Below are 14078 nucleotides of genomic sequence, written 5' to 3'. Positions count from 1 at the left end.
TTTCTATTTCATAAGTAACTGAGCCTTTCAATAACTTGTTACTTAGAAAAAAGTCAGATACTACAGCCTGTAAGGTTTAAATTGGTTTTTTTCAATAGTAAAAAGCAGCATGGTAAATGATCTTGATTTCATGACCAAGATGCATAACTCAGAGTTCAAGTAGTAAAGCAATTCATCTTCAACAGAACAGCTCATGCTAGCTCTGAAAATGGAGCTCTAAATTCTATCGTCCTAAAATATTTAACATGATCTCTTTGGAGATTTCTGCTAGAACCCAATAGAAAAGATTTGTCTTCTGCTCACAAAATAAATGCAAATCCTTACAAGGCTGGATAACCATAAGATGGCCCCAGGCAAATCTTTGGTTCTTTCTTACTGTCTGCTCCTGAGAGAATCGCCATACACCCTGATGCGCAGGGAAAGCTCTTTAAATGGCTGCTTTTTCCACTCGCTTCCACCATTCATTTTTTAGGCATCACCTCTTTTCCCTTTCACATCTAACACTTTCATTAATGATTAAGAACTGCTTTTTATACCACGTATAATGCACCAAATTTTGGTGCATTAATCCAAGCAATTTGTAGCTTACAGTTTTCATGTTATTCTATAGTTTATAAAGACAAGCTGAAGGAGTAATTTAACCTTGTGCACTGACCAGTTACACAGTTATTTACAGTCTGTTCTTGAAAGGGATTAAGACCACTTACAGTTGAAGCCTACACCAGCAGTACCACGAGCAGAACCTCCACGTTCTGCTGCTCTCCTCACGTTGAACACACACCCAAGAAGGCAGCAAACCTAATCCCCAGACATGCAATGTACGCATCTGAATGCCAAACTAACCTTTGGTTTGAAATTGCCAGTCTCCAAAAGGCAACATGACTAAAATGAGAAAACCCTAATTTACGTTCTTCCTCTCACTGATCTGATCATTCTTTGTTTTCTTGTCTGGCCTGAGTCTCTTACTTAACAGCTTTGGAATCCCCTTCAGGACATACGTTTCACTACATAGGTGCAATGATGAGCACAGTAGCTTTATTCCAGCTGTGACCTCCCAGTATTAATAAAAAAGGTAGTTGCAGGACAAAACAGTAAATGGGTGAAGGGCATTTTCTCAGCCCAAACTCAAAGTGTTCTCGTCCGCAAGTCAAACAAATTACTTTGATGAACTATGCTAATTCATATCAGTGAAGAGGCCAACAAAAATAGTTTAAAATATAGAGGAGGGGAAAAAAAGAAGCATCTTATATGCAATATTTATTTGACATTTATGAGTTCTTACATGATTTCACTTCACTACGTGCCTTGCCCCAACCAGAAAGTCTAACAAAGCACACCCTGACATGTTAAAAGTTCATCTCAGTTTGGTTCTGAAATTAAATATGAAAGAATTCTTCAGCCTTCTTTTGTCATCCATGCTTTCTATCTTTCTTACCCTTCGTGGTGAGTCCTACGTACTCTTATTTCCTGGCTGTCAAGCTTCCTGCTACATCACATCTTAATACACTATGTGCTTCTTCAGTGGATCACTTAGAAATCATTCCTGCTGTGTCCAGCCAAATATATATATAAGTATATATATATATATATATATATATTTATATTTATGACTTGGACTTTTCAACTAGAGTCCTTGACAACAAATTAGGTGTGCAAATCCTCTTTCGATTGTGATTAAACAGACAATAAAACTAACATTAACTCATACGACGCTATTAGAGGGTTTTAATCTTGTCTGTATTTGCATGAAAATAGTGCTTCTTAGCTTGTATATTCTCATACAGGTTTCTGAGAGTCATTTCTACAGTAATAAAACAGCAGGTCCAGTCAACCACATATTACTGTTGCAAATCAAATAAAAAAAAGTTTCATGCTTGTAACGGGGAAAATATACCAAAAACAAAGGTCAGAACCTAACCAAAGAGGAAAAAAAGAGAGAGAGAAGAATCATTCAGAAAGATGCGTGTGCAGTTACAAAACATTTAGTGCTCTTGGTGAGACTATCATCAAGACATTTGCAAGGGCTCAAGTGGCCAACTGCTATTAAGGAAAACAGTCTTGAAACTCTGAATAGCTGATTTATTAGGCTAGATTCTCTGAAAACTCCAGAAATACAATTTTGATTATATACTATCCATCATGAGTTCAGGTTACTATTTTTCAGTCATTCAATTGTAAGAAAATTATGTGGTTCCTGTTAACATGATTCCCATTCAAGTGAGTATCTGGCAGTTAGGAAAGCTTGAGCATAAGCAATTAGTTAATGCTAAAAAGAGCAAAATAGCTTACAGTGGCAATGCCTGGGGCAGGATAAAAACTACATGTGTGCTATCTCCCTGGCAGATATTTAGGAAAACAGTATGTGGAATAAGGCACCTACAGATGGTCCTTGCCATGGACCATTGTTCTCAGGTGCTGTGAACCAGTGTTTTAGATATTATTACTCATTAGACCCTGACAAAAGAATCAACATAGCTGTACTGACAAAAGTTTTTGTCTGAAAAGAGCTGCACTGGAAGAAGCCAGAGTCAGAAGTGTGTTTATCACATTCCCTTTTAGCAAAACAGGGTTGTTTTTTTGTTTGCTTGTTTTTTTAAAAAAAAAAAGAAAACACAAGTCTTGCAATTATCTATATTCCTACCACCAATCCTGAAGATGATCTTTGGTATGAAACTGTGTCTCAAATGGTCTCCTTTCATTAACCATCTCCAGATGAATCAATATATGAGGTGAGAGAGGTGGGCAGCATCTTTCAAGAGAAACAAATTGCCATTGTAACTTTTAATATGCAATTAGTCATGCAAAAATGAAATACTGTGAAAATACAGCATACTTTATAAATGCGTCGCTGTGAAGACTAGATGGTACTTCACAATGCTGGCAGAGCAATAAGTTCTTGTTTGTCAACATAATATTCCCATATGTAATTACAAAATTGTGTGCAAGCCGACCACTTTACTTTGCTCCATTAGTGAAATTGACGACTAGCATAAAGAATACCATGACAAAACAGCTATTTTCAAGTATGAAATGAACAAGAATTGCAGTCACTAAGCTACTTTCACTGCTTTTCTTTGACATCTATGTGCTTTAACCAAACCCAACCCTCTTCTCAAGCCTTCCAGGAAAAAAATACATTAAGGAAAAGAGGGTCAATTATTCCATTATCTTAATGTATTTACTAGTGTAAAAAAGAAGAATCAGCTTAATTGCATCTAAAAGATTCAGTCTGAGGTACAGGAAAAACTTTCAACCAGTAAAGTTGCTGTGCATTAGAACAGGGCTGCCCATAGAGGTCATGCAGTCTCCTGTGTTGTCCCTACAGGTCCCTGAAGGTTTTTTTTTTGTGTGTGTGTTTTTGTTTTGTTTTGTTTTGTTTTTTAACTGCTGTGGAAGAGATCCATCCTGTGTCAGTGCAGAGCATTGGGCTCAGCTTCCTCTGGAAGCCCTTTCCAGCCTGACATATCCATTATTCTCTGCGTATATGCACCTTGCCGCTGTAAGCACATTACTGGACTGCTGCGCTCTGATACAGCTGAGGCTGACAGGGCTTGGCATAAGCATAGGGCACTGTCAAAACACTTGCAGAACCTGAGCTTTTCTTCAGTGGCCCACGATTAGTCATTATTAAGACATGCGTGAGGTCTCTACACGCTTCAGTTTCCTGCGGCATCTTTTAAATTACCTCAGTACAGCTTGCTTTTTTGTAACCGTAAATAAAGACCTGCCTGAATAATATCAAACTATGTGTTAGCTGTCATTTAAACAGCAAATTACAGCAAATAAACTATGCAACAAGACATGTTTAAAAACACAATTTCCTGGTACAGTTAATAAAAATAAACCAAATTCTTAGTGAGTCTACCCTCAAAAGAGAGTCAAGACCGGGTATCATGCTGATTACTATTTTTTCATCCTCTCAAAAATCATTGCATCTTTCCCCAGCAAAATGTGACCCAGTTTGAAGATAACACACAAAAACAGGTAAATTGTACTTGGTATAGGAGTAATCACTTCTTTAGCTATATTCTGGGGTTCCGCAGGTTGATGCCAGTATCCATTTGCCTGTTATTTTATTTTACAGTCATAAACCAAGCTGTTGGCCTCAGGGAGATTCTACAGCTGGCCCACCAAATACTATTCTTGGTCAGTACAGCATGACTGCTCCCTTCAATACGTACTCCCTACTTTGCTCCATTGCCCAAGAAAGCACATTTTTCCACTAGCCTAAGATAAAAATCAGGAAGCAGTCATGAGATCTGATGGAAAAATATGCTTTATGTAACCAGCCTTTTATGTTCAACAAATAAAAGATAGCATTTCCCTACAGTGTACATAAAGTTTAAAGGGTTAGTGCAAGAAAATTAGAGAGGTTCCAAGGGATGCTGAACTGGAAAGGCTCTTATAAGTTTCAGAAGTGGTAGGGAGGAGATGGGGAGCATTATCTTCCTACCTGAAGCAAAAGCATTTTAAGCTTAAAATTTCAAAATGCTCCCCTCCATGTACTCATGCCTGTTGACTAGAGAAGTGTGCGTATGTAACGGGTGCCTTCAGAGAGGCTGGTACTGGTAAAACCAGTAAGCTTTCTCGCATTGCTACCAAAATGTTGTTTTGTATTGAGCATGTCAAACAACTCTTCTGGGGTTGTTTTGATTTACTCTATTGACAGCTAACATAAGCAGGATTTTACCTGACCAGCAATCCTGTCTGTTTTAATTGTATTAAATGAGCAAGGCGAGCTTGACATTGGAACATTTCTTGACATTAGAAAGAAAGTGTCCTTTCTTCAAATATTTTACAGTCAGATTAGTTTTCATAGAGTAAGCCATAACATCCATGGAACTTCCCAGGTTTATTGAAGTCTAAAAACTAGCTAGATGAATCTAAACTCATTTTCAGACTGCCTGCAAGTCAGTGCATTGCAGGGTGGTCCTCCTTCCCCCTCACTGCAGCTCGCAGTATCTCTCCACTTACTACACAGTCCATGTTAAACGAGGTGATCTCTGGCAGTTACCACGTGCTATACATTCACACAAAGGATTACAAATCCTCTTACACCAGCCCAAGGCTGCTTTGGCCATGTGTCTGCAAACATAGGAATAAGCAGGATCATGTGCTTTATTCTTTCCTGAATTACTCAAGAGAAAAGCAGAAAGACTGGTCAAACCTTTTCCCCTACAGACACAGAGGTACACACAGGTTCATTAGCCTGCACAGACAAAGGCTCAGGAAGTTTCCTAGGGTGTCATTCCTTAGAACAGGGGAAAAGCATTCAAGTGGTGCAATATGCCCTGCTCCTTGCTCACTCAAGGGACACAAAATCAGTTTCTGTATGATATTAAAATTCAATGGATTTTGTGTTGCTTCTCAAGCTGTAGAAAAGACAAACATACTAACCTAGCTCAGCTAAAGGGCTTCATCTGTTGCCCTTTCTTCCTTTAATGCTGAAAAGGTTTCTCCTCCCCTCTCCTCAACTCAGAAGAATATCATGTATTTGAATATCAATATTTGATCAGCACGTCCCCTGCTATGTGGCCTGTATACTTGTCTAAATTTGCCCCATCACATTTAAGCAAACAAATTCACCACTCTACTGGTCAGATCCACGTTTCTTCTCTTCTTTCTCTCCAAAGACAAAAACAAATAAGTTTTTTGGCCTTTTCAAATAAAAAACATGAACTGTTTCTTCATTCTCCATCTTCAGCTCTGTCCCCAGCTCCCCAGGGAATCAGCCCTCTACATACCTACACAGCCCTGTCAGTATATTTGGAAAACCCTTGACCTCAGGTTAGAATGTATAGCATGGCTCCTTAGGTTCAGTATTCGTATTTACTCTTATTGTCTTTAAAAGGGATTCGTTTATACAGTCAGCTGTACGTTGAAAGCTGCTCACTTGTTGCTTACATCCTGCTGTGAGCCGTGATCCCACAACAGTATCTGGTGCCCTTTTGCCCACACACTCGCTCAGTACAACTGGGATGAATGTCAGCTGCAAGCCCCCCAGCTGCCGTCCCACTCTTTGCTGTAAACTGATGAGTTCTAATCAAAATACCTCAGGGCATTTTACAGTCTCTCAAAGTCACTTTCATGTTGCTTCATCTAGTGCTCTCTCTTAACAAGTATTTCAAATTGGATGATAGCACTAGAAGGTTTTACTCAAATACAAGCAGTGCCTATTTTCCAACCTTATTAAATCATAAAGCACTTGATTCATTTCCAAGGATTAGGTCCAAAATATCCTCTGGCTATATTGACCATTCAACAAATTGCATTATAAAGGCAGTGCTACACTAGAGTAGCTCTAAAAGCCTGACTTCCTTGGATTTTGCATGGTTATTATTCCAATCAATATTGGAGTGATTCAAATCCCTCGTGATCAACCTCCAAGCCTTCTCCTTGGTGCTTCTCTTGTCTGTACAAACATTTCCCAGATAATTTTTGTGAACTGCCCTAGGGGTCTATAACTTCCACCAGCCTTTTCATCATCAACTGCTCCCCATACCACCTCTGGTTTATGGGACACAATGCAAATCCCTTGAGAAATCCATTCCCATCTTTCAGTATAGATGCTTGCCAGAGTCAGTTTTGTATTCCAAGTCTCAAAATTATAGACTTTTCCTGATTGGTTAGCTAGATATCACACCCCTTAAAATGTTCATTCATTCAAAAACGATAGGCTGTTGAAGACTAACAAGCCTCCTTACCATTCCCTGTCATACACGAGAGCAGCTGATGTGGGACAACTTCTTAGCACAAAAAGCAAGAAGCTCAAAATACAGCACTACATTTAGTATTTTGGTCAGAACATTTTAGTTCTGAAAAAAAAAAAAAAAAGACCTTTTCTCCCGTGTAAAAGATACTACAAATGTGTGGTCTGTCTCTAGCCAGGAGTATGGTTTTTTTGTTCCCTTATATTGACAAATTCATACTTCTAATGGGAAGAAAGTTTATGGTGTCTATACTCCACAACCAAAGGAAGCAATCACCCCCTTTCTCCATCATTCATAGAAACGCATGGGTGTTTCTAGAACCCAATACCATGATAACATATCTTTTGAATTTGTACCTTGATGCAAACCCCACCTTGACACCCAAATTAAGGTTCACTGTAACCTAACTGCAGGGGCTAAATCAGTTAAAATCCAATGGAATTTCTATTCCATGCTCTCAGTAGTGTGACAAATTGAGAGAAAAGGCAGGGGCACATGAAGGGTGCACAAATTTCAATCAACTCACTTCCAAGTGTGTGAATACCAGAGGATGATTGGCTCTCGAGTTTCATCATATGTGCAAGTATTGCTTTATTGTGAACATTTACATTAGCAGTTTAATCCCGTTAGGAAAAGAACACTGAAAATTGGTTTCAAAATGTTCCCTTCATTAAATCTGTTGCAATTTCTCTTGAAATAAAAAGCACGGTCTGAGTGAGTAAGAACCTAGCAGACAAACTGTTAGAAACATTAGATAAGGACCTCTCAACCTGTAAAAGGAAAGAAATTGTACTGTACATTTCCCAACTGAATTGTTGCCACATTTTAACATCATTTAGGGGAATAGAATTTTAAATAAAGGCTAGCAAACACGTATCACATGTTTAAAGAAAATCAGCCACAAAATAAAGAGCTTAAGATGTGCAAGGAAGCCCCATTCATACACAGCCACACGTTTTTTCTAACCTCTCTTTTCTGCTCTTTACAGTAGCTTATTTACAGTACTTCACTGCACTGGGAGACAGAATGATACTGTACCACCACAGGAAATCTATCTCAGTTTTGTGCTTCAGCAAGTTCCCCTCTCAGGGAAGATTTTGTACAATCGTCTTAAGCCTTGATTTCTTGCATCTCATCTATTCATCAGCGTGTCGTGCACTGGATCCAGAGATGCATATAGCACCTTCACTGTCATGTAAATGTAAGCAACCCAGACATGCCACACAGGCACCAATGTTGGGTGCAAGACCAGATGTCAAGTGCAGAGTTTACTTTGGAAATGGTGCTTTGGACGAACTTCTTGTAGCAAGCAAAAGCTAATCCAGTAGCATTTGCTTTAGTTAAATTAGTTCATGCTTCCTTCAGTCCTGAGACATGCATACAAGTAGTTATTGTGACCTGTTGTATGTTCAGTAACCTGTTTCCGTCTGTCTCCAATCTTCCCCAAATGGCAAACTATGAGCTATTAGAAATATCTATGATTTCAGCCTTTGGGCTATACAAATTCAAGTTATCTAAGATAAGCCATACACATAAATATGAAGACTACTATAAATTAGCTGAGGCACCTGTTACTCCATAGTAACTCATGAGGATGATTAGGCTCTAGTCCCTTCCCTGAAATTGAAATTATTGCATTTCTAAACTTTGTTTCTCCTAAATATGAGGGCATTTTGATATGGTTCACACACTGTCCAGTTCTCGCAAAAACTAAACCAAGGGAAGTATCACTGAAGTTAGTCTATTCTGTGTTCAAGCTTCTGTTTGGATGCATTTACACTTTCCAATTATAGAATACTTCATTTTAAATTTCCAAACACGTGTAAAGGCAACACACTTCAAGCCTTTTGAGGAAGCTTCTTCCATAAGCAGAAGTTATAGATAAACCTCCTACAGAAATTCTTAGCTTTTCTACACAGCATTTTAGCACACTGAATTAAAAGCACGATGTTACTGGATGAATGGCATCAGTAAATTATTTTGCTGATGAAATTTGTTTGCATCTCCTCCACCACTCAAATTTCCAATTTGTCTTTCTGTGAAAACCACTTTAGAACATCAGTACTATTTAAAAAAAAATACATTTAACAAAATCACTTTTCTGATCCACATGAGTTACAGAAAAGACTTAAGCACTAATCTATGAATGAGATTAAACTGGGTGACAGAAGATTAATCCACAAAGGAGGAGTATTTGGTAGTTGTGTCAAAAAAATCTCACAGAAGTAACATCAAAAGTAGCAGCAGACAGCAGAACTCACACTCCTCCGGTTTCACTGCTACAATAATGTGTTGGAAATTGGAAAGTAGGAGTGTACTTACATTGGTAACTGCTGCCATAACAGTGGCTCGATTAACCGCACGTGAGAGGGAATAAATAGCTTGGCAGAAACTCCCAGTGTTGTCAATCTCTGTTGCCTCTTGTCTAAAAGCAAAAGGGGCAACATTGTCATTGCTCAGAACAGCCACCCATGACTTTAAATCTGAAAAAGTTAAAAACTTCTGCAGACCTGTTTTATTGTATGTCATGTGCAATGATACTGACAATGGGAATAGTGAGGGTACATTGAGACTAAATTAACTTTTCCATAAGCTCACTTTTCATCTACCCTCTGACATCAGTTGTTCGAAAAGACAGCCAAGGAGAAAAAGTCAGTTTGTAGGGGTGGAACTGATATGGAAAACACAGGCACATGCCATTAATTTTTCCTTGGCAGCTGATTTTACATTCAGAAAATGAACCTTTTAGACTTGGCGCTAACCTGCAAAGATGCAATGAATGTGAGAATGTTCAGAAAACATTCCTCAGGACCAAGCTCCTGTTAGGAGGGAACCACACAAAACAATATGCAGAAATCCCATTTGACTTGGAAGAGCATAAAAGCTTCAATACAACCTAATTCCAGAAAGTACGCAGGAAAGCATTTGAACATTTTCTTATGCTCTAGTGAAGCATGTGGTTAAAGTTAGAGATTTGCTTTCGTTCTTTGCAGAAGTACAAAGCAATGAACAGAACAGAAATATTCTCTTTAGTCTTCATGAGCTCTGTAAGGAACGCCAAACCATGCCCTCTATGACTGAGTCCATAGATATCACATATCTCTAGAAGATATTCCAAAGCAGGACTCTAACACTGTAAAACAGAAATCCCAGACTCTGCAACATTACCATTTAGCTGAAGAGCTATACTAGTTCCAACCAGCAAGAAACCAATTTAACAAAAACTCTTACACAAAATTTCACAGCAAAGGAGGCATTACTGAAAAAGCACTTCATATAAATTGATTGTATTGTATCTATTCAGTATTGCCGTTTAGTGCCAGAAGTCCAGCATTAGCTCAAAAATGGCTGGGTCTGTGCTTACACAAGACACCCAGTCAAACAATTAGGAACCTAATCATTAAAGAGTTTAAGACAGAAAACAGATGTTCCAGCCAATTTTGTTATAGCTGGGAGCCTCTGAAGAGAGACGTCTGGATTGTTTAGCTTGCTGATTTCTGCAGCGCCAGAGATTGTTCTCGTTACTGTGTTTTGAAGCGGTAATTTCTGAATGATGATGCTGGCAGAACTACAAACAAAGAATTACACTAATCCAATCTGGATGTTACTAACACATGTAAGACCGTCTTCAGATTTTCACAGGTCAAGCAGGATTAAACCCTACTCCATTAATAAAACAAAAAGACACGCTTCTACAACTTTTTAAAGTGTTTTTGCCTAAAAAGGCGCAGGAGTCCAGAGTAGTCCCTAGCATTTTGTCCTACAACAGAATCTCAAGCAAGTTACTAGACTGCAACAATTAAATTGCTTTAACTAGATAAAGCTCATCTTACTCTAAACATCTGCCAAAAAATAACCTTACTAACACATAAGGGCCTCTCTAGAGCCTTTCCACATAAAATTCCAGTGTAACTGATATCCAACTGTTGAGGAACAACAAGCATTAAATTAGCTATGAATTGCAACTTCACATTAGTGCCAACCCTCCATTCCCTGATTTAGGAGGAAAGGACTGAGTGTTGATTCAAACTTCTGGATCCAAAACACAGCTTTTTGGGGTTTGATTGTAGGTTCTAGTTGGAAACAGCGATTAAGTAAGATTGCACAACGAACCGTGGTTGCCACCCTTCTGAGAGTCAGCTGAGCTAGCTATGGAGAGTCAGCCTTAACATTAAAAAAAAACAACGCCTGTAGTTGTTGATGTTAAAGTTTCTCCTACAGCCAAGAAATTCCATAAATGTTGGGCTGACAGTACTTTATTTTCTTAGCATGAAAAAAACTATTGTAATTGCACAAGAAGTATTTTCTTGACAGAAACAACAAAATACCCATTCATCTCTTAAATTTCCTGGTCTTTTTAGTAAACACAGGAAATCTGTGTTTACTAAACACAGACTGCATATCTATCTCGCCTGTGTTTTTTCATATTAGGTGAAAACCCAAGTAGCCACCAACAGTGCAGCTCTTGCAGATAAAACTAAGCTCCAAATCACAGGGAAGTGAGCAATCTTTTTTCCTTTCCATGACTCCAAATGCTTCTGGCTCATTAAAACAATCACTTCACAAGTTGAGTACCAACACAGTAAATTAACAGCGATATTAGAGGACAGACAAGCATCAAACTGTGCCAAGCACAGGTCTGAATTCTAAGAAGGAAATTTCATTTCCAGTTACCTATGTTGATCATTTAAGGCAAGACTAAACTGGCTTTTGAGGCTGCATTTCTCATATTTGAAATATTCAAAATTCTCAACCGACAATATCTTCCTGTGCATTGAAGGAAGACATTTATTGTACAAGCCTCTAACATCGCCCAGTGCATAACCAAATAAATGGGAATAATTAGAAGAACAAAGTAGGAAGTTGTCCCATTCACATAAACTCCTTGCTGTTTTTACCCAGGGGACAGCAATGGACAAGGACTTCTAAGGTGCAGAGCGCTACAGAATATATCCGCAGAAGGGAGTAAAATAGAATAAAGTTCTCTCAGAGCCTTTGATACAGTCCTCGGATCTTAGAACCCAGCAGAAAGAGTAATTACTGCTAAGAACATGTGTGGAAACAGGGCAAACCAAAGGTTAATATGCAAAGCCCTAGGGAAGCCCAAGATGTACCTCATATATAGCAGTCCCTGCTGCTAGTCATAGCCTGCTGCATTTCACATATTATCCCCTCAACAAAGCTTACTTGGTGTCTCCATCAGGAAGAAAGCTCCTTTTCTTGACTACAGCTAAGCAAGCCTGCGTGTCTTCTGCTCCCATAGCCTCCAGTCTGTGTCCAGCCAAAATAAGCTGGCAGCAGTCAAGAAAAAGGGCTTACTAGCACACCATCCTAGACAGTCATACTCGTTCACATCTGGCTCACACCTGGCCAAATAAAACCATAAGCAGAGTAAGCATATTGTCTTCTGCTCTCCTGCATGGGTGTACTAGCAGACCTTGCTAAAGGCAACTCTTTCTTTGCCTACCTAATTAGATTATTAGCCATTTTAGAGCTCAGGGTGTAATGAATTAAACAGGAAGCCAGTGGCTTTAACCATTTATGGTTTTGCACCCCTACAATAGCAAGGAAAACCAGAAACCTTCAAAGGTGCTTTAAAGAAACCTTTAAAGGTTTCTGATTTTCAGTCACTACATTTCCCTACCAGCACACAAGCCAGTACAACTATAAACTGCATAATTAGGAGATTATTAAAGACCTGGAAACAGATGAGAAAAAAAGACAGAAAAAGCAGATGTTATACCATGCTGAAATATTGCCAGGAATCTAACCTCAGAATTCTCATTAGCCACAACCACCTCAAACAAACTGGAAATGAGTAGTTATACAATAGCATAGCATTAAACTAAAATACAGTGGGCAACTGGATTAAAAAAAAAAAGAAACCAACAAAAAACACCCTACTCCAGTGAGGGGCACAGTTCCCCCAGTCAACAGGAAACTTTCCCCCAAACTTGGTAGCAGCTGGATCAAATCCTACTAGAAGAAGAAAACACACATGATCTCTCTAGGACATGTCCAGTCAAGATAAGCAGAAAGATTCCAAATGCTTTTCACAAGACCAGAAAAAAGCCGCTGGCATATCTATTGCCAGATCCTGAAGAAGCATAAGTGTGCTTAACTTAAGCCAAGATGTCCCACAAAACAAAGCTGATAACTCTTATAGAGCAGCTCGAGAAAGGATGGTCTTCACCAAGTGCTCCATGCAACCAAGCCCCCAGATTCTGGATCTAACATACAAATAAAATCCATTAAACAGGTTTAAGACACATAGATCTACTGCAGGTTTCAGTAAACAATACCATGGGATACACAATATTGAACTGCTTGGAATGACAAACAAACAACACTAGAAGCTTCTGATGCTTATGAAGTCTTAAATAACACTAAGAATGGGAAGAGGTGAAATTGGGAGAGGCTGAGGAATAGCTGAGGAGTATAAGGGGATATTTAAAGAAGGCAGCATAAAAAGCAAGTAAGGCACATGATGCATTTCTATAATAAGGTGGACATATTTAGTTTCTAGTGTATCGCATCAAGGTTTTAGCACACCATCAAGTGTGTGAGGCTGTACGTGCTGGTCAGAGAGTACTCAATGCCTGTGCAGAGAACAAGAAGCTTCTGTTTCTCCCCCTACTCCTCCATCCCAAAAATAAAAGCTCATGTGCACTCCAGACTTACTCAAAGAGTCTGGGGAGGAGAAAAAAATTAGCAAACAAAAACGTAAAGCAGAAACAAGAAGACAAATTCCTCCATTGCTCATGCCACAGAAGTGGTGGCCCATGGAATGCACCACACATCTATGCCAGGCGCAGCTAGGAAAAGGGATTCACATGCTCACGTTCAAAATGCTTTCAACCAGACTGCCCAGCTGTTTGTGCACAGCTGCATATTAGCAATGTTCTGTGGGCAGAATGCAACAGACCCAACAAGCCTGTCTTGCTGTGCAGAACATCTGCAGGAAAATGAAAGACACAATTATACTCAATTTACAAAAAAAGAAAATGGAAAGGTAACACAGATGAAGACAGCTAAAGAAGAAAATACATCTTTGAATTATTTTTCAATTTGGGTTGTGCTTACAATTCTTTTCCATTGCTCTCAGCAACCCTTTCTCAGATTCTCTCCTCTTCTCTTTTTGTTCTATATTGTCAGTTTATGCTCCTTCACAGAGGAATTTAATTATTTGGAAAACTTTAAACAAACAAACCAAGTAAAAAAAATAAGAGTACATAGGCTGCAATGAACTTCTCTACTCAGAGAAGTTCTGACCAAGCAATTTCTGTCAAGAAATGTTATTCCGTATTAAGTTATGGATTTCAATTACATTTTTTATGGCAGATTTCACAAAGCCCACAATGACCTTTT

The 14078-nt window shown here is 38.8% G+C and overlaps 1 protein-coding gene across 16 annotated transcripts in view; it reads right to left on the bottom strand.

Annotated features, from left to right (window-relative positions):
- LOC308195424 (uncharacterized protein) overlaps nt 1–14078 on the bottom strand; it is a 222351-nt gene that overhangs the window by 178434 nt on the left and 29839 nt on the right. For 11 of the 16 annotated variants that reach the window (XR_013951479.1, XR_013951480.1, XR_013951482.1 and 8 more), the window contains exon 3: nt 9033–9135. The exons of 4 other annotated variants lie outside the window; for them this stretch is intronic. Coding sequence is in view for 6 of the 12 variants with exons in the window: in XM_080592805.1 (XP_080448931.1) it covers nt 9033–9135 (103 nt within the window). In the remaining 6 variants the exon portion in view is untranslated. Of the gene's footprint in view, nt 1–7293; nt 7481–9032; nt 9136–14078 lie in introns of those variants that run through there. One more of the 16 variants, XM_080592802.1, reaches the window with a different exon arrangement.

This window comes from Anser brachyrhynchus (genome assembly GCF_964034855.1).
Source record: "Anser brachyrhynchus genome assembly, chromosome: 5".
In the NCBI taxonomy this organism is placed as follows: domain Eukaryota; kingdom Metazoa; phylum Chordata; class Aves; order Anseriformes; family Anatidae; genus Anser; species Anser brachyrhynchus.
The sequence above is the reverse complement of the archived record's forward strand: the minus strand, read 5'-3'. Positions and strand labels throughout refer to the sequence as shown.